The sequence below is a fragment of the Astatotilapia calliptera genome, chromosome 19 (assembly GCF_900246225.1).
Source record: "Astatotilapia calliptera chromosome 19, fAstCal1.2, whole genome shotgun sequence".
In the NCBI taxonomy this organism is placed as follows: Eukaryota; Metazoa; Chordata; class Actinopteri; order Cichliformes; family Cichlidae; genus Astatotilapia; species Astatotilapia calliptera.
Genome location: NC_039320.1, coordinates 9,548,624 through 9,572,905, shown reverse-complemented (window position 1 = coordinate 9,572,905; position 24,282 = coordinate 9,548,624). Strand labels below are relative to the sequence as shown.

At 38.0% G+C, this 24,282-nt stretch overlaps 2 protein-coding genes across 2 annotated transcripts; one reads left to right on the top strand and one right to left on the bottom strand.

Annotated features, from left to right (window-relative positions):
• Positions 1-1,170: 1,170 nt before the first annotated feature.
• On the bottom strand, positions 1,171-11,105 carry LOC113012184 (calpain-1 catalytic subunit-like). The gene is given in 22 exon segments (XM_026152231.1): positions 1,171-1,828; positions 1,951-2,003; positions 2,175-2,291; positions 3,374-3,452; positions 3,554-3,622; positions 3,828-3,889; positions 4,342-4,399; positions 4,529-4,597; positions 4,676-4,721; positions 4,836-5,071; positions 5,619-5,776; positions 5,888-6,048; positions 6,233-6,307; positions 6,427-6,512; positions 7,316-7,390; positions 8,015-8,189; positions 8,278-8,411; positions 8,590-8,708; positions 8,794-8,863; positions 9,424-9,677; positions 10,943-10,994; positions 11,081-11,105. Coding segments are annotated over 20 exon segments (2,106 nt in total). The 5' UTR covers positions 9,661-9,677; positions 10,943-10,994; positions 11,081-11,105; the 3' UTR covers positions 1,171-1,801.
• Positions 11,106-20,918: 9,813 nt separating this feature from the next.
• cd93 (CD93 molecule) lies at positions 20,919-24,269 on the top strand. The gene has a single exon (XM_026152834.1). The coding sequence runs from the start codon at positions 20,956-20,958 to the stop codon at positions 22,825-22,827; it is 1,872 nt and encodes a 623-aa protein (XP_026008619.1). The 5' UTR covers positions 20,919-20,955; the 3' UTR covers positions 22,828-24,269.
• Positions 24,270-24,282: the final 13 nt, after the last annotated feature.

Below are 24,282 nucleotides of genomic sequence, written 5' to 3'. Positions count from 1 at the left end.
CCGTTCTTAAAGATGTGAACCACCACTCTGGTCTAGCAGTCCAGATGTACCGCCCCCGATCTCCATGGAACATTTGGAGGTGTGTCAACCAAGACTGCCCTACAACACCCAAAGCCCTTAGCAACTCAGGGCGATCCTCATCCACCCCAGGGGCCCTGCAACCAAGGAGTTGTTTTACTGCCTCAGTGACCTCACCCTCAAATATAAACGAGTTGTCCTCCTCTTCCCAACACTCTGCTTCCTCAGCAGAAGATGTGCCATTGATATTAAGGAGGTCCTCGAAGTATTCCTTCCACCACCCAACAATGTTCTCAGTTGAAGTCAGCTACGTTCCGCCTGCACTATACACAGTGCAGGTAGAGTATCGCTTTCCCCTCCCAAGTCGCTCAACAGTTTTCCATCAGTTTGAAAGTCTTTTTCAATGGCCTTTCCAAACTCCTCTCATACCCGAATTTTTGCTTCAGGCACTGCCCAAGCCATATTCTGCTTGGCCTGTTGGCACCTACTGGCTGCTTCCAAAGTCCCACGGGCTAACCAAGCCCAATAGGACTTCTCCTTCAGTCTGGTGGCTCCCTTCACCTCGGGTTTCCTCCATTTGGTTCGGGGGTTACCACCACAACAGGCACCAATCACCTTGCAGCCGCAGCGGCTTTAGCAATGGAGGTGCTGAACACGGTCCATTTGGACTCAGTGTCCCCCAATCTCCCTTGGAATGCTGTTGCAGCTCTGCCGGTGGTGTGAGTTGAAGATCTCGCGGACCAGGACCTTTGCTAAGCATTCCCAGCACACCCTCACTATACTGCTAGGTCTGTCCAGCATCATCTTCCACCACCTAATCCAACTCACAACTGATCAGTTGACAGCTCAGCCTGACCCTTCACCCTAGTGCTCAGAACATATGGCCACAGGTCTGGTGATACGTTAATAAAAATTGATCATTGACCTACTGCCTAGGGTGCCTCGGTGTCACCTGCATTTATAGACATCCTTATGTAAGCAAATGTCTAAATGCTTTAGACGTTTTTTAGTATGTCTAAAGCATTCAATGTAATAAAGGGAAGTATCTATAAAAGTGTCTGGGTAAAAGAAGATCTCTCAAAGAAAAATCAAAGACGGCAAATCTACAAAATAACACATGATTTTATTAAGAAAATGTAACTTTAACAGGCAATTATGCAGCTAAATATATCAAAACCCACAAAACAAATGATAAGATTAAAAAAAATCCCAGCTGCTGGAAAAAAGAAAATTGCTGAAGATCACAAAGGCAATGCTTCATTGAAAGGAGGAGAACGCAACCTCTCACTATTGAAACTGACCCACTGAAGTTTGGTACTTCCTTTCCCCAATATAAAAGGAATTTTAAAAAGCAGCTGATATAGAAAATTACATATAAAAACAAAGGTACTAGTTAAATTTGACATTTTCTTCCTTTGAATTTCCATTTTCCGAGTTTTTGTAGTTATCTTATCAGTTTAATTTCCCATCCACTTCATTCATTTTTGACTGATACAATAGTCCCATGTCATTCACGAACATCTGTATTATGTTTCTATTATAAAACACAGATTGACAAGTTTGCAGTACTAGTCACAAAAAAATGCAGTTATTCAGTCTTTGACATAATATGCAGAGAGGCATAAGGTTTACAGCTTTAAATGTTAGTGTTTGTTATAGTTTCACATTATTGTGTTTAGTTGTTTCAAAGTAATAAAGTGTTATAGCTAATTCACAGAAAACAAGTTTTTGAAATATCTTCTTGTGTTTTCCAGATGAAACATGCATCTGTCTTTCAGCTGGCTTAAGTGTACATGGAAACGTACATCCACTGAAAATAAGACAGATTATTTATTAACATTTAAGTATCACTTAAACTGATGCGTTTTCTTTGTATAAATATTTATATTTATTTATTCGTTTGCTCTGTCAGCACTAAAGTGACTTTATTACCTCTGACTCCTTGAGATGAATGGATTTTCCATCAGACAACTGTTTGAAGATTTCTGTTGAAGAACACAACTTTGAGTTTAAACTGTACAAATCATGAACCTTAATCAAATCTTAGAAGCGAGAAAGATGTTTTCAACTGAAAAAACTTTTCATTCTCACTGCATGAGATTTATTTTCAGCTATCTACACATCTACTGTTGTTATTTCTTCTCGGCTTCACTTACTCTTCATGCAGTCCAAGCGAATCATGAGACTGATGAAGCACTCCAGTGCCATGTGTCCAGAGGAGGCGCCATAGCGCAGAGCCATCAGACTGAGCATGTCATCTGAAACCTTCATTCCTGAAGAACACACACAGTCAGACTTCAGGAGGAGTTTGCTGAGATATATGTACATACATACATATACTAGTGCTGTCAGCGTTAATCTCGTTAAAATGATGTTAACGCGCCGTCCAGCTGCACGCACGGGTCAATCCGCGCTATCTTGCTAATGAAGATTTGCCGCGTTAATGTAGTTATGGCAGTGGTTCCCGAACTTTTTTTGCTGGGGCCCCCTTTGTTTTACAAGAAAAATGTTCGCCCCCCGCATGCACAAACACATCCTCCAGCCACACACGCCCATATTTTGTTTTCAAACACCAACAGTTTATTTCACATCTCAAACATTTAGTAAACAATTAAACAAATACAAGTAATCTGCAATAAATTACAGGTAGTGATAAAATACACTACTAAATCTTTTACGCTACGTCCACACCTACACGGGTATTTTTGAAAACGCAGCTGTTTCTATGCGTTTGGGCCTTTCGTCAGCACGTAAACGGCGTTTGGAATCACCGAAAATGGAGATTTTTTTAAAACTCCTTTTTTAGACTCCTTGTCCATCCCTCCGTGTGGACGAGGGATAGACAGTTCGTCAAGCAACGTCAAAGGTATGTGCCTTTTTTCACGTCACGCTGTGCGCACGTTATTGTTTACATGAGATGAATTGCAGAATGGCAGATAAACAGTATTTTGTCTCCATCTTCAGGTTTTACACGCTTACATACACACACGATATGCTTCATCGTATTTTCTAGTCTTTGGCTTAGAATTAAGTTGGTTTGGAAACATATTTGGCGATGCGTCATCTCCTGCTTTGCGTTTGTGTGGACACCCGTCAAAAACCTGTCCATTATGCTAGCAGTGTCCAAGTGTCCTTTTTTTTTTTTTTCTTTTCATACCCCCTGCAATGGCTCTGCGCTCCACCCTAGGGGGTGGGCCACACACTTTGGGAAGCTCTGGGTTATGGCGCTAGCATTATTTTAACGAGATTAACGCTGACAGCACTAATATATACTAATACACACACATATATGTATATATACATACATATACACACATGTACATATATATACACACATATAACTATAAACATATACCTGAAGCTACAAATGCGTTCCTCAGCTCACTCAGTGACAGCGTTCCTGTTTTTGAAACGTCGGTGAGGAAGAAAGTCTCCTGATAAGAGAAGACTGAAACCATGAAACTGATCAGGGAAAATCTTCACATCTATAGCAGATGTATTGATATATGTTTTAAGGCTGTTTTTTTCCCTTTACCTTGTACTTGGTGACCTTGTTCCACAGACGGACAAATTCCTCACTGTTTAGTTTGCCTGTGATTGATGTCTTTTAAAACCCACATTAAGGTAGCAAAGGGACAAATCTTAGTCTGGTCTTTCAGATGAGTAATGCTGGTTATATCAACAGAGAAGCACTCAGGTTTGCTTACATATAGACTTCTGCAATAGTTACTTTTCAACAGCTCAAAAAGGCAAACTACAAAGTTTCTTAATCTGCTTTTTCCAGTATCACATGTATTATAACAGGATACATCCATTAGAGCCACCGTGCTGCGACAGGCATCAAGGCTGAACCCTCCAGATTTCATTTCTCCTAAATAAAACAGAGTTGAATTAGCAAAGACAGTGTAGCACAATTGTCATCCACAGTATTCAGAGTCATAGACTGCATGTCGAAGTAGCCATGGCGATTAAGAAACTGAGGGTCTTGCACACCCTGCTGTATTACTGATGTTTACACTCATGTGGACCACAGTTAATTCTGTATTAATAAGTTAGAGTCATAGTCTCATAAACCAGAGTTTGCCAGAGTCCGATGAAGGCTTACAGGAAATAATACTGATTTATAAATTGGACGGGTCAGACCTGGAAACTACGCTATATGAACAGAAGTATTTACAGGGCTCCAAACCTCCTCTGGCAATAACATCAGCACAAAAACTGTGCACAAGGAGCTTCATGGAATGGGTTCCCATGGCCAAACAGCCATGTGTAGGTGGCCCAGTAAATTTAAATTGAGCTTGACAGACTTTTTAAAGGCCAAACCTTTCAGGATGTTTTCATTTAGAAGCCTCTGGAGCTGCTCAGCATCCACTTCTTCATACTGAAACATTAATTGATTTGGTTTACTACATGATACATTACACAGACGTTAGACACATAATGCTATATAAACTTGTAATATTGCAGTAATGCGGCTAATATTATTAGCAAAAAGATCTTTTTTAATTACCTTGTCAGAGTATTGACGGAAGAATGTTTTCTTGTTTTCTTCATCCTGATGGTTTTTTACTTTTGTGACCTGACGAGTCAACAGTTCACATTAATAACACATGAACAGCAAAATAACACGGACACAATTAAATGATTTGTTACAAACCTTTTCAACTGGCTCATATCTTTGCTCATTTGAATTTGAATTCTCACTGTGGGGAGACCAATATGCATTACTTTCATAGAAATCAACTGTAATGTGTCAAATGCAAATTTTGTTTTAAATTTTTTTATGTCATATCATCAGACATCGACAGTGAGCATACTAGCAACAAGTCTCTTCTCTTGAGTGGATGGTGAGGATGAAGGAGGCTGTCTCGTTGGGTTTGAAGGTGGATGGCACAATCAGGTATTCACCAGGCTTCAGCATAAGGAACTCTATCACCTCACGGGCATTCATGTATTTATCACTCCGAGCAACAGGCAGATGGGTGTTGAAGAACATTGCTGGAAACTTCCCACTTTGCGTTTTGTACTGAAATTATTCAAAGTGATATTTCAGCTCCCCAATTTCATTTGAAGAAGTTTCTGAAGTGCGTACAGACATGTCAACTTGAAGGTTTTATGTATCAGCGCATACAGATACACAGAACCTTAATAGTGAAAGACAGTGTACTTTCCTTTTCACATCACCATATGTGTATTATAAACATGAAATAGAATAAATTAGCTTCTTACGTCTTTGGTCACCTTGAAGGACGTCAGATGAATTTCATTCATGTTGGGAATAAATAATAATTCAGTTAGTCATTAGTTAGTTATTTCAACATGTGCACAGCCACTGTATGAATGTTTGGACAGCATATTAAAGCTTGGCTTGCTAACAAAATGTTTTCTAGCCCACAAATAATTTTTATGTTGTAGTTAATTTTTGATCTGTCATTTTCTGCATTTAAATGCCACATTATTATTGTTGTTTCCACATTACGATACAAATTCTGACAATGGTTAAATACATTTTCATGCTCTGAAAATGTCAACTTCAACATGGTTTTTATTTTCACCATAGTTATGCATGTATGAATGATATGACAAAGAGAAATACTTACTAAATATACAGAAAAACCAATGTGGAGGTTCTACACCAGGCGTCTGTTCCTCTTGTCAGGCTTTTGCATGAGAGACACTAAGATGTTTTTCTCCCCATTGGACTCAGAGTTTTCACCTACGACCTTAATTCGATACTGTGGATTTGTCCAGAAAGTGTCTGGAGGACATAGAGGGAAAAATGTGTTTTATTTACATGAATTGAAGATTAAAACATTATGTTCTGCTGAACATTTAAACACCTATATTCCAGTATATGCTATATAATTACCTCTGTTATTTATGCAGCCTCCAGCAGTAGTTCCAGCAACCCACCGACCCTCGTACACAGAGGTCTTCCACTGAGCAGAGGATTTTCCATCTATGAAGTCTGGTTTCAGGCCACAGATGTCAAGATCTGTGTAGAACTTACAGAGATCTTCAAATGCCATCCTGTTAATAAAATCAGGTAGATTCTCATTCCTAATTTATTTAGATGTGATGTCAAAGTATAAAACTCTAAGCTTATAACATAGTACAGAGTAAATAAAGCAAAAAAAGAGAAAACTACAACTTCTGGTGGTATTAATATAATACCGCCAGAGGTTGTAGTTTTCTTTTGACGAAATTTGCTTACCAAAACTCTCCATCATCAGCCACTGAAAGGCACTTTTGGCGGTCTTGAGAACTCACAATGTCCCACATGGGGGACCTTAAAGACAGTATTTTAGGTAAGAGATGACACATTATGTTGTTAATTTTTATCTAGAGTTGCATGTATTGAAGAAAATTATTCTCTAATTAAATATACCAAAGCTGATTACTGCTTACCAATCACTCCAGTCTCCTTCCCACTCTCCTTTGCCCCAGGGGTTCCACAAACGGATCAGCTTCACAACTTTTCCTTGGCTAATAAGCTGGCAGCAGGCAACAGAAAAATCACAGTTATTGGTTCGATGCATGCTCAATCATCCAGGTAAGTAAATCACAAAAGGTTGATTCTGTTCATCTGGACGTAACGTTTTCAATGCAAGAAACGTTTCGTCACTCATCCAAGTGACGTCTTCAGTTTCAGCTGACTGCAGGTTTCCCCAACCTTATAAACAGTACATTGCACAATGACTGAAACGAGCATCACTGAACGAACAATCAGCTGGAAACACTGGTTTGAGGGGGAGTCAAGGAGGCCATTTACGTGATTGCAGCCATTCCCCAACTCTCTGTGGATGGTACTCATTGCCACTGATCAGTGGTCTTTGATCAGTAGTTGTTAGTCAATGGTCATGAGAATTTGCATATTAATGATCAAGGAACTGATCTCAGAGCCCATTGTTCATTCAGTGGTTCTATTTTCAGTCATTGTGCAAATGTACTGTTTATAAGGTTGGGGAAACCTGCAGTCAGCTGAGACTGAATAAGTCACTTGGATGAGTGACGAAACGTTTCTCCCACAAAACGCTACGTCCAGATGAACAGAATCAACCTTCTGGGACATATTATTGTTGTATTTAAATGTATGCTCAAAGGTTTTTAAATCTCCCCTAAACATATTTGTCCAATATGTCAGGAACCTGTTTTTGCTGTAATTCTTCCTAAACTGCATACTGTGATACTATGTGATAGCATTCTTTTTATTGCTGTAATCTTACCAGGGAAGTATTATTACTGTAGATTCACTTCCAATAATAACTGTGATTACTGTGTAAGTATAATTCTTTACCTCTTTAACCCCTGTTACAGTGTAGGCGTGCCCTTGGACCAGTCCATTTGGCAAAACTGTGTTAGCAGATGTTTCCTACAACCAAAGAACATTGGTCATTGTAAAAGCATAAAAAATGAAAATAAAGACTTCTGATACAATAATATCATTAGGAAAAACGGACTGCAAAATTTTTCGTTATGTTGATTTAAAGCAAATTTCAACATTTTGCGACACACTTATTTGTCTTCATAAAAGATGTTTCTGGCAGTCAACCAACCGCTTCACAAAAAACTTAAAATAGATTTTGAACTTTCAGAGTCTACTAAGTCAAAACTGTCTTCTAGTTCCAGAATCTACATTCCCAATTAAGCACATCCCAAAGTGCATGCTAACTTGGGTTGCATTTTTGCAGTATTGGTTGATTATGCCATAAATATAACTTCATCATTACATCATTGATTTAGTTTTATAGTTTTTAGGCAATATGATACCAGTTTTATTGGTAGATGATGAAGTGCAGTCTGAGTGGAAAACACAGACTTTGTTATAACTCACCTCAAAATGCATAAAATGTTTGTTAAAATGTCAAAACAGTTTCACAGCATCTCTAATCTATACTAACACTAATCAAAGTCCTCTAAGCCCTTTTTTGTAGTTGGAGAATAATCTCCCTGAATAACCTCGGGCTGTTTCTGAGTTCTGTTTATTTGTGCTTACCCCTTGAGGTGTACCACAGCTCATCAATGTGTTGGATTTGCCAGCTCTGCATATCAGCCCCCACACGTCTGAACTGGCGTCCGACAGCTGGACGCACATGTGGATGCCACCGGTGAAATCCATCACAGCCTCTGAAGGAGTTCCAGAAGTCATGTCGGTGTAGGAACCACAAACCCTGACAGAGGTAGATAATATTTTTCACAGATCCCCCACATGTAACTTGTTCACTGTATATCGGATAAATCATATGTTTCTTTGCATACTTGGCATAAGCTTTCTCCAGCAGAGCAGGCCAGAACTCATTTGGATCTTTGGAGTGAACAAAGATTAGTCTGCCATTGATCGTCGGCAACTTGTCATCAATGACGACGTCCACCCACCGCCCGAATCTCCAGAACTAAAGTAAAGATACAATTGTTTTGTGAGCTTGTTGTGTTTCATGAAATTTGATCATTAGAGACAAAATAATCCAAACTCTGTGAAATAAACAGCTTTTAAATTTTCGTTTAGTGGGGGAAAAAAACAGTTAAAGATAATAATTACTTCTCTTATACTGATAGTTTAATGATGTTTACCCTGAAGTGAAAAATGCCACAGTAGTTCTCTTTGATTTTTTGGTCGAGCGGAACAACTTGTTCAAAAATGTGATTCTGGAAAGTCAGTGCGCCGATTGATGCAAGAAACCAGCAGTTTCCTGTTTAACAACAACAAAAAAAGAACAATCAGGACTGTAGGCAGATACAAGAGTGTAAATATTAGGAGTGAAGAAATGACCCTACCAAGTACACCTTGACCAAAGTCAAATCTGGAGACGCCATCAACCACAAATTCAGCATCAGGAGCAATTTGCTGTAAAACAGGGAGTCAGTTTTCAAATATAAGGATTGCTTCACTCATTTCCACTTAATGTATCCGACCATTCCCAAATTTAAGAGGTTTGGGGCCAAGTTTGAAATATGAAACTCTACTTCACAGGCTTAAATATCAGGATTAATTTAATTATTGTCACAGCCACTAGAGGGCACTGTTATAGTGAAAATCTCACTTCTTGGTTCATAAGAAGAGCTACATTTTCACAATCTCAAATGCAGTGGGGCAAAGGTGGAAAAGATATTGTATTTTGTTTTCTAAAATTCTAAAATGAATTATTAGCTCATGTCTAGCAGTCTAGGGCAACCACTTTTATTTTTGAAATGTTAAGCATTATTGTTAGCTGTGTACTGGGACTGTGTGAATTGAAGAACAGCTCATTCAAACACTTTTACAATCTGACTGCAGAAAAATGTCATTAGCAGAAAATTTAAACTGAATCACTTGCAGTGAAAAAGGGGGAATCAGTCCCCGGCTGATTAAACATTTAGATGTGATAGAGCATCTAATGTGCAGTTTAAACATCTTTAAATACTCACCGCAGGTCTTAGCCACTTCACGTGGGCCAGGTCGGAGGGCATCAGTATCCCCTGGCCAACAGACTTTGCATCAGGGGGGAACATGTCATCGAGGTACCTTACTCCTTTGGTTAGACAGTACTGTTTCAGGTTCTTGAAGTCTTGGTTAAAGAACTTCTCAGGGTTGGAGATGCTCCCATATCCCATCTGCTTGTGACGAGCCTCCATAATGTTCAGGCATGCACCAGGAGGAGGCATTGCTGCAGTGTTTGTCTCTGTTTTCAAGAAGTTGGCATGTAAATTTGACAGATTAGTATAATAAATGATATGCTACAAAGAAACAATGTCAGCTCAAATCCTAACAGTAAAATTAAATTCTTCTTAAAATGATCAGTACGCTCCTCAAACCTCTAGGGTGATTATCAGTCTACTCCACCTCTAGATTACAACCAGTAAATTACATTAAATATTTTTTTGGTAACATAACTTTAGATATTAAAAATAAAGCTTGGTTGATGTAAGAATTGATGTAAAAAGTCAATGCCAAAAAAACATGACATACTCTGTCATTTCATATATTTAATTGTCATATAAGACAATTTTATTCTTCTTTGCTTGTGTTTAAATTCAGTACTTCAGAAAAGGTTATTTGTAGGCATGCTTCTTTATGTATGAAAATCTCTGTCTGCACAAAACAAGTACATACAAATTACAAATTCATTAGACCACCACCCAGTGTAATGTTTATACCACAGCTGCTCTCAATTAACAGTATTAGTAAATACCAAAATCATGTTTTATGTTTCTGTAACCAACTGTATGTGTAGCCTCTTTAATCAAAATAGTATTTTTAAAGCTGTTGTTATCCATTAATTTTCATATTTCATACAACTGTAATTTTATTTTAATTTGCCTAATAGATAACAATATAATTCTAAGTAATTTCTAAAAACACATTTTCATTCTTGTTATGATAGATGGTCTAATAAATTTGTTAAGCACTGTATGCCCATTTGCTTTTTAGGAAGCAGCTCAGCTCATGCTTAATGTTTATATTGACTATAGCTGCTACTACTAATAATATTAATAGAATTAACTAAAAACAATATACATACTGAGATTAAAGTGGTAGACATTTAGAGGAAATTACCTAAGATTTAACTCAGTTTTATGAGCCGTTTTTTGCAAGGTAACAGTCTGCAACAGCACAAGTGCAGCACCTGTTCTAATAGGTATAGGTGACCCATAATGATAAAGGTGGGTCGCCTAACTAAATCTAGGTGAGAAAAAAAATAGGTGAAATAATATATAAATATTAAAAACATTGCTTGGGTTTTTTTTCTCTTTTAAAAGAAAAAGAACTGCAATTTACAATAAAATATCAATGAAATGTCCATATAGTAAGAATATTTAATGAACTATTACTATGAAACTAATAAAAACAAAACAAAACCTAACACTAAAAATAAACAGAAAAAGAAAAACTATAATAACTTTGATTTGAGTCATTAGTCCTTAAATTGTTAAACAAACATTTTACCTGAACGAGTCACGAAAGAGGAAGCATGTTGTTTAGTAGATACGGAGCAGGTCTGCAGGTAAGAGTGGACAGGCTTCAGTCTTATATAATGCCCACAATCCCCTAAATCAGCCAGGACAGGTTGTGGCTCCTCCTTACCTTACTATGGAAATTTCACTTAAACTCCACCACTTTCCTTGGAATTACCCTTGAACCTGCAGGGTTAGTTTTATAGGTGTTTACACACAAGTCATGTTAATTCTTAATGTACAGGTGTGATGCCCTGTATACAGCTTCCTGGTTTTTATTTAAAATAACCCAAAGGTTTGCTTGACTTCAGCGCAAATATGTAACTCTGTTGTTGTATGTTGTCTGCTAAATAAACATTATATTTTAGATGTTTGAACAACCTTGAGTAAGTTTGTTTAAACTTACAGGGCTGCCATGGTAGTTGGCATCCACTTTATTTTTGGTTTCTTCGAGCATTTGTGCATGTTAGAACTTGTAACTACACAAAGATTTTATGGCTGACAGTTAAATCTTTTTGCCTCTAAAGTGTTTGACTACTGTAGAACAAGAAAAAAAATTCACTAACAAAATAACTGACTTCACCAATTAAACTGCACGCCAAGATATTTTTGCTGATGTACATGTGCAGTAAAGATCCTGATGTTACTTGTTTAACAAAGATTTACTATATGATATATTTAAATATTTACAGACGTGGACAAAAATGTTGCTACCCTTCGGTCAATGAAAGAAAAACTCACAATGGTCACAGCAATAACTTTAATCTGACAAAAGTAATAATAAATAAAAGTTCTATAAATCTTAACCAATGAAAGTCAGACATTGCTTTTCAACCAAGCTTCAACTGAATTATTTAAAAAATAAATGCATGAAACAGGCCTGGACAAAAATGATGGTACCCACAACTTAATATTTTGTTGCACAACCTTTTGAGGCAAACACTGCAATCAAATGATTCCTGTAACTGTCACCTCTCAGCAGGTATTTTGGTCCACTCCTCATGAGCAAACTGATCCAGTTGTTTCCGGTTTGAAGGGCGCCTTTTCCAGACTGCATGTTTCAGCTCCTTCCAAAGATGCTCAATAGGATTGAGGTCAGGGTTCATAGAAGGCCACTTTAAAATAGTCTTATGTTTTCCTCTTAGCCATTCTTGGGTGTTTTTAGCTGTGTTTTGTGTCATTGTCCTGTTGTAAGACCCATGATCTGCGACTGAGACCAAGCTTTCTGATACTGACCAGCACATTTTTCTCTAGAATCCCTTGATAGTCTTGAGATTTCATTGTACCCCGCACAGATTCAAGACAACCTGTGCCAGATGCAGCAAAGCAGCACCTGTCACGGCCTGGGGGATCGGCAAGGCGCTGGTCGGCCTTTTTTTTTTCTTTTCTCTCTCTTGCGCTCTCTCTCACCTCCTCTCTGTCGCTGGGGCAGAACTCATTGTGGGTTCACGCCCTCGGCCCTCGGCCCACGGAAAAGAACACACCTGATGCCCATCAAGGTGAATGGCATTTCAGCCAGGAGGTGACTGCTGGTCTTCGCTGGATTGTTGTCTACCACACGTCAGTGAGAGTCAAGCTACAGCTCAAGATAAGTCAAGTGTCTTTTGTGAATATCGTACTCATTCCTGTTTCCTCATCTACAGACCCCCTGGATAACCTTTCCCATGTGAATCTGTGTGTCAAGTGTGAAGAAAGGAACTGCAGTCATGTATGTGGAGAGTTGGAGAGCGAGTGATTCCCCCCCTTGGATTTCCCTGGAGTCCCGTCCCTCACATTGTTGTATATAGCACTGCCCGGCACTCTCTGTATATACACCTGGTGAACTCTGTAAATAAATCCTTGTGTTCAGTTGATTCAGGAGTCCTGCGTTTGAGTCCCCTGCATCTTTGATCTGTCATCAATTTCCTCCTGCAGCCACGTCCAGGGAGGTTGGCTTAAGATAAGATAAAGGATTTCAAAAGAGAGACTCTGGATTAACATGTCCCTTTGGCCACATTATTTTCTTTCTTTTCTAGGGGTACCATCATTTTTGTCCAGGCCTGTTTCATGCATTCATTTTTAATTCAGTCAAAGCATGGTTGAAAAGCAATGTCTGACTTTCATTGGTTAAGATTTATTATTGGTTTTGTAAGATTAAAGTTATTTCTGTGACCATTGTGAGTTTTTCTTTCATTGACCGAAGGGTACCAACAATTTTGCCCAAGTCTGTATATTATAGGAGAGGCTGACTTATGGAGCTTCTTTGAAATCTCACTTGAGACGAGCATGTGGGCATGTGCTTCTTTTTAAAACTTTCCCGTTCCATTTTGCAGAAGTTGAAGTTTTTCAACATTAAATTAAAGGCTGCTTTGAATAACAGGAGGAGGCATGCATAGGCAGCCAGATAAAACTGTGCAATAAATATTGGAAATTCCTCAGGCTCCTCAGTTCCTCCTATTATAATACAACCACAGACAAAGAAAAGCATGAAAGATATTACATACGTAAGCCAAAATGGAGCAGCAGTGAAAAAAGCTTGACTCTAGTTTCCAGGTGTTATAGTGGCAAAACAAGCCGAAATAATCACCACTGTGGCCAAACATCTACACTTTGGTCTCTTCTCAACAAAGGACATTGTTACTGAAGTCTTGTGGTTTGATCAGATGCGACTTTGCAAACCTAAGCAGAACCTGCACAGACATCTGAGTCCAATCAGCGTCATGCCTGCCTTCTTGGAGCCAGTCAGCCTCCACTCTGCATGGTTTAAATGTCGGTGCTCTTCCATCAATCTCCCCTTCAGACATTCCCTTGTGGAACCCACCTCTTTCCCATCTCCACCTCACTGGAGTCACTCAGAGCCACATCCTAGCCTCATCTTCACTACCACTGGCATCTATAACTCCGGGGTGTTCTGGAGTACTTTCTTTTGATCATGGATGTAATGATGCATTTGTTATGATAAACTTGAATCTTAATAAAAACATTTTTTTGTTGTAAAATATTTCTCTATATCTATTAACTAGAAACACGTGAGACCCTAAAAAAACAAAAAACACCCAAAACAAATAAAATAAACGTAAAATAAAAAGTGTTCTGCATCACTGAAAATAAAAACTGGCTTTATGTGACTGTGATTATTTCCCCCCCAAGGCCTTTTAAACATGACTTTCCTTGGAACTGAAAGTTAAATGAATTATGATCACATGCTTGTTTTCACTTGCACTGCTTAACAAACCAGTTATAGAATTTGATGTGCATAAAGTCTTTAGGGAGAAACCCAATATATAAGGGACTCTCAAAAGGGCAGAAGTTGTTGTTATTGCCCTGTCTCGGTAAGATACATACTCTCTAACAAAGCCAGCGCTCCTGAATGTCATCAGCTCAAACAATCTAGTTTATTTTAAGGAAACAGTCTTCTTGCAAAAAAGCCCACTGATGAGTTGTGGTAATAATTCTAAGACAGTTCTTAGACTAACCAGTTTTCTACTTTTTTCTTCTTTGTTTTCCAATAATAAAGCTTATTTGTTCCTCTCTCAGCCCGACTCCTACTGAGCACTCTTTACAGGCCACAGCTCTGTTCTCCAACACTCCCCACTGCACGCACTGGCTTGCGGCCTGCCTGTGATTTATTTTTTTCATTTGTTAAGAAAAAAACAAACAAAAAAACAAAAACAAATGTGATGAACAAACCACACAACCTGCAACTACAAGATAACCAGAAGAGTACATGGTTAGGTTACTTTCACACCATAAAAACCTGTTTAGAGGCAAACCTCTCCCATGCATCCTTTTCACCACCGTTATACATCAGTGGTGAAATCAGCAAAGATGCACTTGAATGTCTCATCTGTTCTGGATGTTGAAGGATTCCCCTCACTGGCCATAATTTCCCCATTATAGATTACTTATATACAGTATTTCTAGGTGTATAGGTGAAGTTAACACTTGCATTATTGTAAGCCAGTGTCAATGTTAAGGCCTAAATTGCCATTAGAATATTGCAATTAGGAGGATAACTGCAATTATAAACTAAAGCTTTTTATCAGAGTGTGAGCCTGTCAGTGAGCAAAAACTCCTTATCCAGGCTGGCCACGTGAGAAGGGTTACTTTGTTTCCTTAAGGAGGCCAGAGGTTATAAACTCAGCAGTCAGGATATGGGAATTTCTATAGAAAGGGGCATCTGTACTTTCACACCTTTGCTAATGAGTTAATCTGAAATTTGTGGTAAACACAGATTCTATGTCATTCTTTTGCATGTTTTACCCTGTTCAGTCTAACCGCCTCTACCTGCAAATTTAGGATAGGTAAGCTGGCAAAGCACATTTCCAGTTTATTTATTCAGAAGTCATTCTTGCATGATAGCGCATACAGTGATCTTATCACGTTCAGATCCTTTCAAGTGATAGGGAAAAATGAAACTAAATTACTGGTGTCATGTTAAGACCTGCCTATGGCTGCACAAGATGAAGATGAAGAAACTAAACTAAGATAACTAAAGGATGCCGTCAAATGCTGGAGTCTGCGAGGCCAAATTATCAAACAAAATCAACCCATTCCCAAGAAAATAGTTTAATTAAAAAGAAGGTAATGGTGAATTTCCCATCTAGTGAGAAGAAAAAGGAGTAGAATAGGCAGCAACAAAAAGGACAGGAGCCCTCATAAAAACCCATAATGAAAGTATTATTTTTACTCATGTAATTGTTGATTATTAGCATCGAAATAGTAACTGAATGTGATGCACTGTTATGTTTACAGAGAGAAACACATGTTCGGTAACTGCACTAACAGATAACGAGGACTTTAATCAAAATATAATTAGCCGCCCAAAAGGGGAAAGAGAGAAAATTGTAATGGAAAACCAGATTACACAAGGTTTTTGTGATAGTAGCTAGCTGGCAGTGCCAAAATGATTTATCATTTCTGTAGCTACTCTGTTCTACGGCTATATCCCAAAAAGTTGATTCTGTTCAGCTGGACGTGGGACAAACGTTTCATCCCTCATGACTTCTTCTGAAGCATCAAGATATCTATGGGTGGGTGCGTAATGCCAGTTTGAGTTTGAGTTTGTTTTGTTCACACTAAACAACAAGCGAGTGAGAGAGATACTGCAACATGGCCAAACTTGTCTCCAAATTCGTAGTCATTTCGTTAAATTATGTTTTTGTTACGCAGCGGACCATGAAGACCACTCTACCCACATTTTAAAACTGAGACCTTCTAAAACATGAAGTCAAAAGATATAAGTCTTTTGACTTCAAGTTCTGTATGAGAACTCTTATGCCAGTCAAGGAAAAACTTATTTTTTAAGCTACAACATCAGTTTGACGTTAGAAAAGTAAACACCAAAGACTATGGGCTTTGAAACGTCTTGAACCAGAAAAATCGAAGCAGAATATTTCATTCAAACACACAATAGGTGTTCACAAACGTGAAAAAAAATATTAAAATCTTCTGAGAATTATTCTCTTTTACTCATGCCTAACGTTGCGTTGGTCTTATATTCATCAGTCATCGGGCGATGGTCTGATTTTCTAAGCTATTTCCAGTCAAACTGGTACCACTTGTCTTTAAAGTGTTCCCAGAAGCGATCACTAATCTCTTTACTGTTATTTGGACATGCCAAAAACAACAACAACAACAAAAGGTTTTGTAGGCTGTTGACTTCGGAGGCCATTCTGTTGTTTTGTTGATTCTCTTTCAGTTAACAGGTGTCACTGATGGCATGTTAACTGTAAATGAACAATATCTAATTAGACTCTAGCTAGAGACCTGGACATTTCTGTTAGAAGCCAGTAGAGGGCAGTAGTGGAAATGATGGTGATCACACAAGAGAAGGTTGGGTCTGTAAAGACCTAAAATCATACATTAAACATACATCCTTGTTTATCAGAAACGATGTGATAATACACAAAAAAGTCTTTGGTGGAGGAAAAATAATTTTACTCAAATATTTTAACGTCACAATCAGTGATCTGATTGCTGACACTATTAACATGTACTCTATTCTCTTTGACTTCACTCAAGTGGTGCAGTGCTGCTATGCCCCAGTGTGATGGCTTAACCCATATTGTGCAGAACTAGAAGGTCATTAATGCTTTAATCTCTTACAGACTATAAGGAGACTATGACGATTGCAATGCACATTATTCTGACATCAGCAGGGAAAGCGTATGAAAACTGTGCTTCCTTCAACATCAGAATCTTAAATGTTGTGAATCGTGCCTACAGTTTGCCAACTCCTCTGTGATGTCCCAGTGCAGGATTAGAAACTTCCTTATGGCTGCTAATTTTTGACTGAACATCAAAGGTGACGTGGTCTTTGCAGAGCCCTCGGCAGGCTAAGTCATTGATAAACAAAAGGTTTACATAGGTTATGTTTTCTATTATGTTTTAAAAATGTAATTGAACTTGAATTTCAGGTAAAAATTGTTTTTTTGTTTTTTTAAATTTCTCCCTGTAATTACAATACAGTAATTGTATAAGTGAGCATGGAGGCTGGTGGAGGGAATAATGTCCCAGTGGTGATGCTGGGTAATTTCCTGCCTTTAAACAAACACACTGCCTAATATTCTAGATAACATAACATGGCAATAAAATATATGAAATTAAAGGTATAACCTAACCAGCTCTTCCTTATTTGTAGCCGTCTCAGAATAAAGTTGGCACATGAATTACAGCTGTTCTGTTAACCTTAAATTAAATGTTCAATCACAAAGAGTTGAAAACATACTCACCTGTTTTGCTCGTGTCTCCTTTAGCGCTCCCAATTCCGAAGAACTTCATGCCTTTGCTGTGTTTCTTTAGCAACCACAGCTGTCATCACATTTTCCCTAGAATAAGTGTAACTTACTTGCACAGATTCCTGAGCAGAGGTTCCAGCAGGTTATCAGCTCATAAAGCTGTCCTGCCCTGACAGGTGCAATGAATCTCTGACTGAAGGAGCTGTCAGTCAGCATGAACATGCCTAAAATGCAAATATGGAGGTTGCATTTTTGAATGAAAAAAAAAAAAAGCTCACTGAATATTTGTGTTATTTGCAATATTTGCAAGTTGGGGCAAGTTTCTACCATCTTTTATCACCTGGTACAGTTTATCCATCATAGGCTTTGATTGCTTTGATCGAGGATGGAAGTCTAGCCAATACCACAGATGACATGGAGAGTCATAATCTGGTTCTCAAATACTTTCTTACTTACAGTTAAGTCTTTGCTTAGCAGGAGATAATGGAGGACAATAGGACAAATGTGCTGTCAACCCAAGAAATAGTGTCACTATAGGTCATGGTTCCTGTAAAAGTAAATAACCCGAGTTACCAACCTCCCTTTACAAACAAAACTGTGCCATGCTGTCAGCACTTGCTGGGGTGATTTTATCCAAGTCACGATGAAGCCTGTTGTTTCCTCAGACTTTAAATAGCAGACTCCACGTATGGACTTATATTGTACTCAGTGTTCTCTGTTTAGCTGCTCTAACAGCTGACATGGCTTCCAAGTTTTCCCACCACTGGATATCTGAAGGTTTGTTGGCAACTGTTCTGTTATTAATCATATCCTTCACTCTGAACGCCTTCCGTGACATTAATATTGAGAACACTTAACACTTCAGAAATGTTTTCATACCGATGTGTGCGTCAGCCTCTCCAGAGAGCTCTTTTGACTTCATTGAATTGATTTTGCCCTGACCTTATGTACATTGTGCCAGACTAAATGTTCTTGCACAATATATCTTGGACTCCAGACAAGTTTGTTAGCAAAGTAAACAGGATACATCTGGCCCACAGTTTCTCGTCCCACAGGAATGCATGTTTTTACCTTTTCTTAATGAGCTGTTAAGTGTCTGAGACAGTGTAAATATCTTCGACTGAGAGAAAGTTGCCAGGATGTAGTGGAAAACTTAAAGCATTATCATTTAACGACACTACTTTCTGCTACTAATTAATAGCTGAAAATATAATCCTACTATTACCGACTGGCCGGAAAACGTGTCAAAAAAATATGGGCAAAACAGAAGCTAGACTCCCTTTATCATGTAGTTGCGCTCAACTACATGTCCACTCTTGTCTGTCAATTTCTCTTTCTCTCTCTTTATAACAATATTTAGAATGAATACAGGCTTTGACTTGTCACATCCTTTAGACTTGCTCTCACCTGGATTTAGATCTGTACTGTAAACAAACAATGAAGCGCAGAACAGGAATAGAAGGTAGATAGAAAGTAAAATAAACTTTACATTAGCTTCTTTACCGGCAACTTGTAATATGCCAGCAGACTAATGGCTCCGAAAGTTAAAACTGGCCAATAATCTAGTAATTTAAGCTACATAAGCTAATGTTTCTGATGCTATTTAGAGAACAAATTCAAATAATGCAGGGGCGATGTTGTGACTTATCAGAACAGTTTGCACTTTTACAGTATTTCATATAAATGTTTTAAATCTGCATCTCTAATTTATATCATGAAATGACCTCTGCATCTTCTTTCTGCCAGAGCAACCAAAGTCTCATTTAATCTATTAATGACAAACCAGCCTCTGTGTGAGCGCTCTGGGTAGCTTTCATTTTCCAGTAGAGGAGATGGCAAAATATGATTATAAAACAATGTCAGAAAATAATATTAAAACACATTATCATTACCCTGATAAAGGGTCTAAACACACCCATGACCTAAAAAGAAGATGAAACCATAAAAAAACCATGTACGTTTACAGTGTTTTAATTATGGCTGTGAAAATACCAAAATAAAATTTTATTAAGTGGACCACATATTAAAACAGACACACCCTCAGGTCAACAATCCCGAATTATATTTTTCATATAGCTTCTCAGAATATTGAACAAAATTTTTTTACATGTTTTTATTTAAAATTGGAAAATATTTTATCCAAACAAATGGTGTTTGACATATTTTCAAGTATTTTTTAATTTCCAAATATAAACTATAAGAGTACTTGCAAGAATATAACCAGAAACCTAAATTAAATATAAACAGCTGAATTACAAAAGCTCGTGACTGGGTTGAATTCAAAGAAATCTGCTTCAGAAAATATTGCAAACAATAGCTTAAATATAGATGTTAAGGCAGTTTTCTATAAAGTGTGAGAATTACTAAGTCACATCACATCAGAAAAGATTTACGTTTGTTTTCTGATCGTTGTCATGTAACTAAAGCCACCAGTTTCGTAGATTCACCCAGTTTGGTAAAATGTAGTTATTTGAATTTCCTACACCAAAGTAGACAGGCGGTGATTAACCTGATAGTAATAATATTTTAAATAGACTTGGAAGAATTTATTAGCAAGGCTTTGTTTGAAGTAGACACTATTTAAGTGCCACTGTGCACTCAGAGGGTGGAGATTGGTGTCTGTTTCCTGTGATTGAAGTCGAGGCACTTCCTGTATTTAAACAAATACAGGAAACGTCTGTATTCACATGAAGGCCCGCAAAGGTCTTCTGTACTTGCCCTCCAAAAAGTTATTGGGTTTAAATATGAAAAAGCAGTAATCAAGAGTTATGTAAATTGTACATTTTGGGAGGTTTTAAACAATCCATTACAGTATGAATATTAAAACTCATATTTTGGTTATTATACACAAAAGATTAAATAGCAGCATAAGAGCTGGGGGTAGGCAGCAAATCTAATCAATAGTGATACTTCTATACCTGCATAACAGGAGGAAGATTACACGTTAATAAAATACTGATGGTTTACGATAAGTGCAATTTTAACATCTTTATAGTAAATAATGAGGTGAAGGTCAGACGTGGCGACAGAGTGGCAAAGTTCACGGGTTCACTTCCTGTGGCGGCTATTTGTAATGGCACAGTCCCCTCCATGAATCTGACCGCTCCATGTTCATGTATTGAAAGGCACCACAATTCAGGGAGTCTGCTTAAAAAGCTTGAACTCTGCTGGGGCCGGAGACATCTGGATAACCAGTCAAAACACTCCAGAGCCTTTCATTGTTTTCTTCCTCGAAACGGAACCAGTCAGCATGGGAGTAAGAAAGAGCTACTAACTGCTGCTAAACATGATTTCCGTCTTTAGTTTTGCAAACAGGATACTGGAGCCTGAATGTTGCTTTGAGAAACACTTGTTCTTTGGCTACGAATGGGCAACCACTTATTGGTCTCTTTTTACCCTAAAACTCCCAGGAACCCTTTGGAGAGCAAACATTTTGCTGATCTTCGTGGCAACTATGTTGTGGCTTCTTGTCCTGCAGCTCATTAACAGCTTCGAAGGTTTATCAGGGTTTGAACATGAAACGCTGTGCACCTCTAATGCCTGCTTCACTGCACACATGAAGAAGGAGAGGTTTGACAAGGCCAAAGAAGACTGCGACAAAAGAGGAGGATATTTGATGACCATAAGAGACCGAAAAGAAGAGGATGTGGTGCGCTCACTTCTCTCATTAATAAAAAGTCAACGACATGGGACGCTGCTTGAATTTTGGATTGGATTAAAACTCAAAGAAACCAATTGTGTATTTCCTGACCAGCCACTCCGAGGATTTAAATGGGTATCTGGAAATGAGGAATCCCACTACTCCAACTGGAAAGAAGAGCCTGCCTCCACATGCTTAGCAGAGAGATGTGTAAATATTGATTACAACTTTTCAAGTGAGAATCACCTGAAATGGACTGCTGTCCCTTGCAAAAAACGTAAAGCTTTTTATGCATGCAAGTTTTATTTTAAGGGGATGTGTGAACCTTTGGCTCTACTGGGGCCTGGGGAAATCGCTTACACAGTACCTTTCTCACAAGACCCACTTAAAAGTCAACTGAAGTCATTTCCTCATGGAACTTTTGCTATAATTCGGTGTAGCGATCAGGAGGATCGCATGTCTTTGTGCAACGCTGTTAACCATACCTACCGGTGGACTAACCTGGGCCCCTTTTGCAAAACAGGAAAGCGAAGCTGTGATATCAGCAATGGTGGGTGTGAACATTTGTGCCGTCAGGATGCAGATGAAATTCGATGCGATTGCAGAGAAGGTTATGAATTGGAAAAAGATGGACTCCTCTGCAGGATCAAAGACTTGTGCAGTCCTGACACCTGTGAGCATCAGTGTGTAATGAGCGAGTCGGGATATTTCTGCAAATGTCCAGTTGGCTTCGAACTGCACGAAAACCAACGCAACTGCTCTGACATTGATGAGTGCCAATCACAGGCTTGTAAGAACGACCTGTGCATAAACACACATGGCAGTTATAAGTGTGCCTGCAAAGTCGGCTACAAAATGATGGATGGCAAATGCAGGGATGTTGATGAGTGTGCACAAAGGAAATGTGAGCACATCTGCTTGAATACCATTGGATCGTTCTCTTGTTTTTGCAAGGAAGGCTTTGCTTTCTCTGAAGATGGCCATTCATGTGAAGACATTAATGAATGTGTGACTGACAGCTGTTCAGGGGCTAAGTTTGAATGTGTAAATACTGTAGGAAGCTTCATATGCACCCACCTGGAAAATGATGGAACCACTTATGCTCCAAATGTGACCTTTGCACCATTAACCTCATCAGATTACCCATCTTATGAGAAGACACAAGAAAACTTTACAGAGTCTTTAACCAGTTCTACAACTGAGCACCCATATCCTCAAACCGATTCACCCATTCCAGACCCGGAGAAAGTTACAAACAAGGATCCACTGAGCAACACAACCATGGCCACGAGTTTCGCCAAGACAATCAATTCCAGGGTGATAATCTGCGTCCTCGGTTCAGTCATTCCTCTTGTTGTGTTGATTGCAATTACTTTGTTTTTTGCAATTTTTCGATGCAGTCGCTCTAAAAAAGAAGTGAAGAAGAACACCACTGCAGATGGCTACTGCTGGGTGTCCTCTGGCTTGGATCCACGTTTAGAGAAACTATACGAGTCCATCTTGACTGATGACCCATGACCATTTAGTGACAGAAAAGACTGACTAGAGTTATGTTTATTTATGCAATTCTTGCAATCTCCTGTGATTACACTACATATCAAAATGCAAATCAGAAAACGTCATTGTCCATCAAATAGTATTTGAATAAGAGTAGAGTCATAATGGGGGAAAAATAAAAAGTAAATGGGTGTTAAGTGGAAGTGCATAATATGCTGTAAAGGTTATGAAGGATGTGTAACGACTGTTTTTATTGCACGGTTAATAGTCTGAGGCAATGTAAATATCTTTACCTATGAGAAAGTTACCAGTATTTGCTGTAAAAAAAATTTCATTCAATGTTAAGATCAGACACTTTTCTTCATTTGTTTGTGACAATATTTTATGCTATTGTGTATAATCCTGCTATTACCTCCTGTCCTGAGAATCTGCTTGTGTACTATGAAAACAAAAGAGGATCTTTAGCTTTAATATCACAGAAAATGATCATTAGACCATTTACTGATCACTCTACAACCTGTGCCCCAAATAACACAACAAAAAAAAGAAAAAAAATACACAAGTATCGAAGTAAAAGTACTAAAGAGATATTATTTGTATAATATGATCATTATTACTGGTGCATTAAAATGTTGGTGGTACTTTGCTGTTTGAGCTGGCTGAAGTATAATATAATCTAAAAGTAAAAAGTGGACTAACACGTATATTCTCCAGAGAGTATACCTCACAAACATTCTTAAGAACTTAAAGGTACTTTTTGAAAAAAAAAATTGTTTAGAAGAGCTTCAAAGGTCAAAGCTTTTGTACTGTGTTGCAGCGATATGAAGTTGAAATAGGCTCTGGCTGTAAACTCTCATTTGGACCACGTGATAATACAGCGAGTTATTTTGACCTGCCCAGAGTTCAGCACAACACATTTCAGCCTTTTTAAAGATATTATTAAACTCCATCCTGCTAAAACAGAGCAGATTCAGACTATGATAAAAAACAAAAGGTGCCTTTCAAAATGTTTAAAAATGCTGGTAATTTTCTTGTTTTTGTTGAACAAGAAGTACCTTTAAGTAAACCTGTTTAGTCTCTGACAATGACATGTACTTGTACACACCAACAAATAAGTCTTTTTGATTGAAGTTCCACATCTACACACCATCATGTAAAGATGAAACTGGTGTCAATTTATATACTGCAAGTATAAAATCTAAAATGAATTGTTTGCTTGTTTTTCTTTGTTGTTCTTATTTACATATATAGATAGCACTACCATTCATGAAGCCCATTCTATTACCAGAATTATTGTTTATGTTTCTGTAAAGGTTAATTTGTTAGAATTTGAATCCAATTTAATTTTTTTTATTTAATATTATTGTTATTATCCATGAATTTATTTTAAACACATTACTGTTTTTGATGAGGTTGCCAAATTAAACCTTACATTCCAGAAAAAAATAAATAAAAATTAGCAATCAATTGTTCTGC

Bases quoted from the DNA above. Each gene is read 5' to 3' on its own strand.
- cd93 (XM_026152834.1), top strand. From the start codon at position 20,956: ATGATTTCCGTCTTTAGTTTTGCAAACAGGATACTGGAGCCTGAATGT.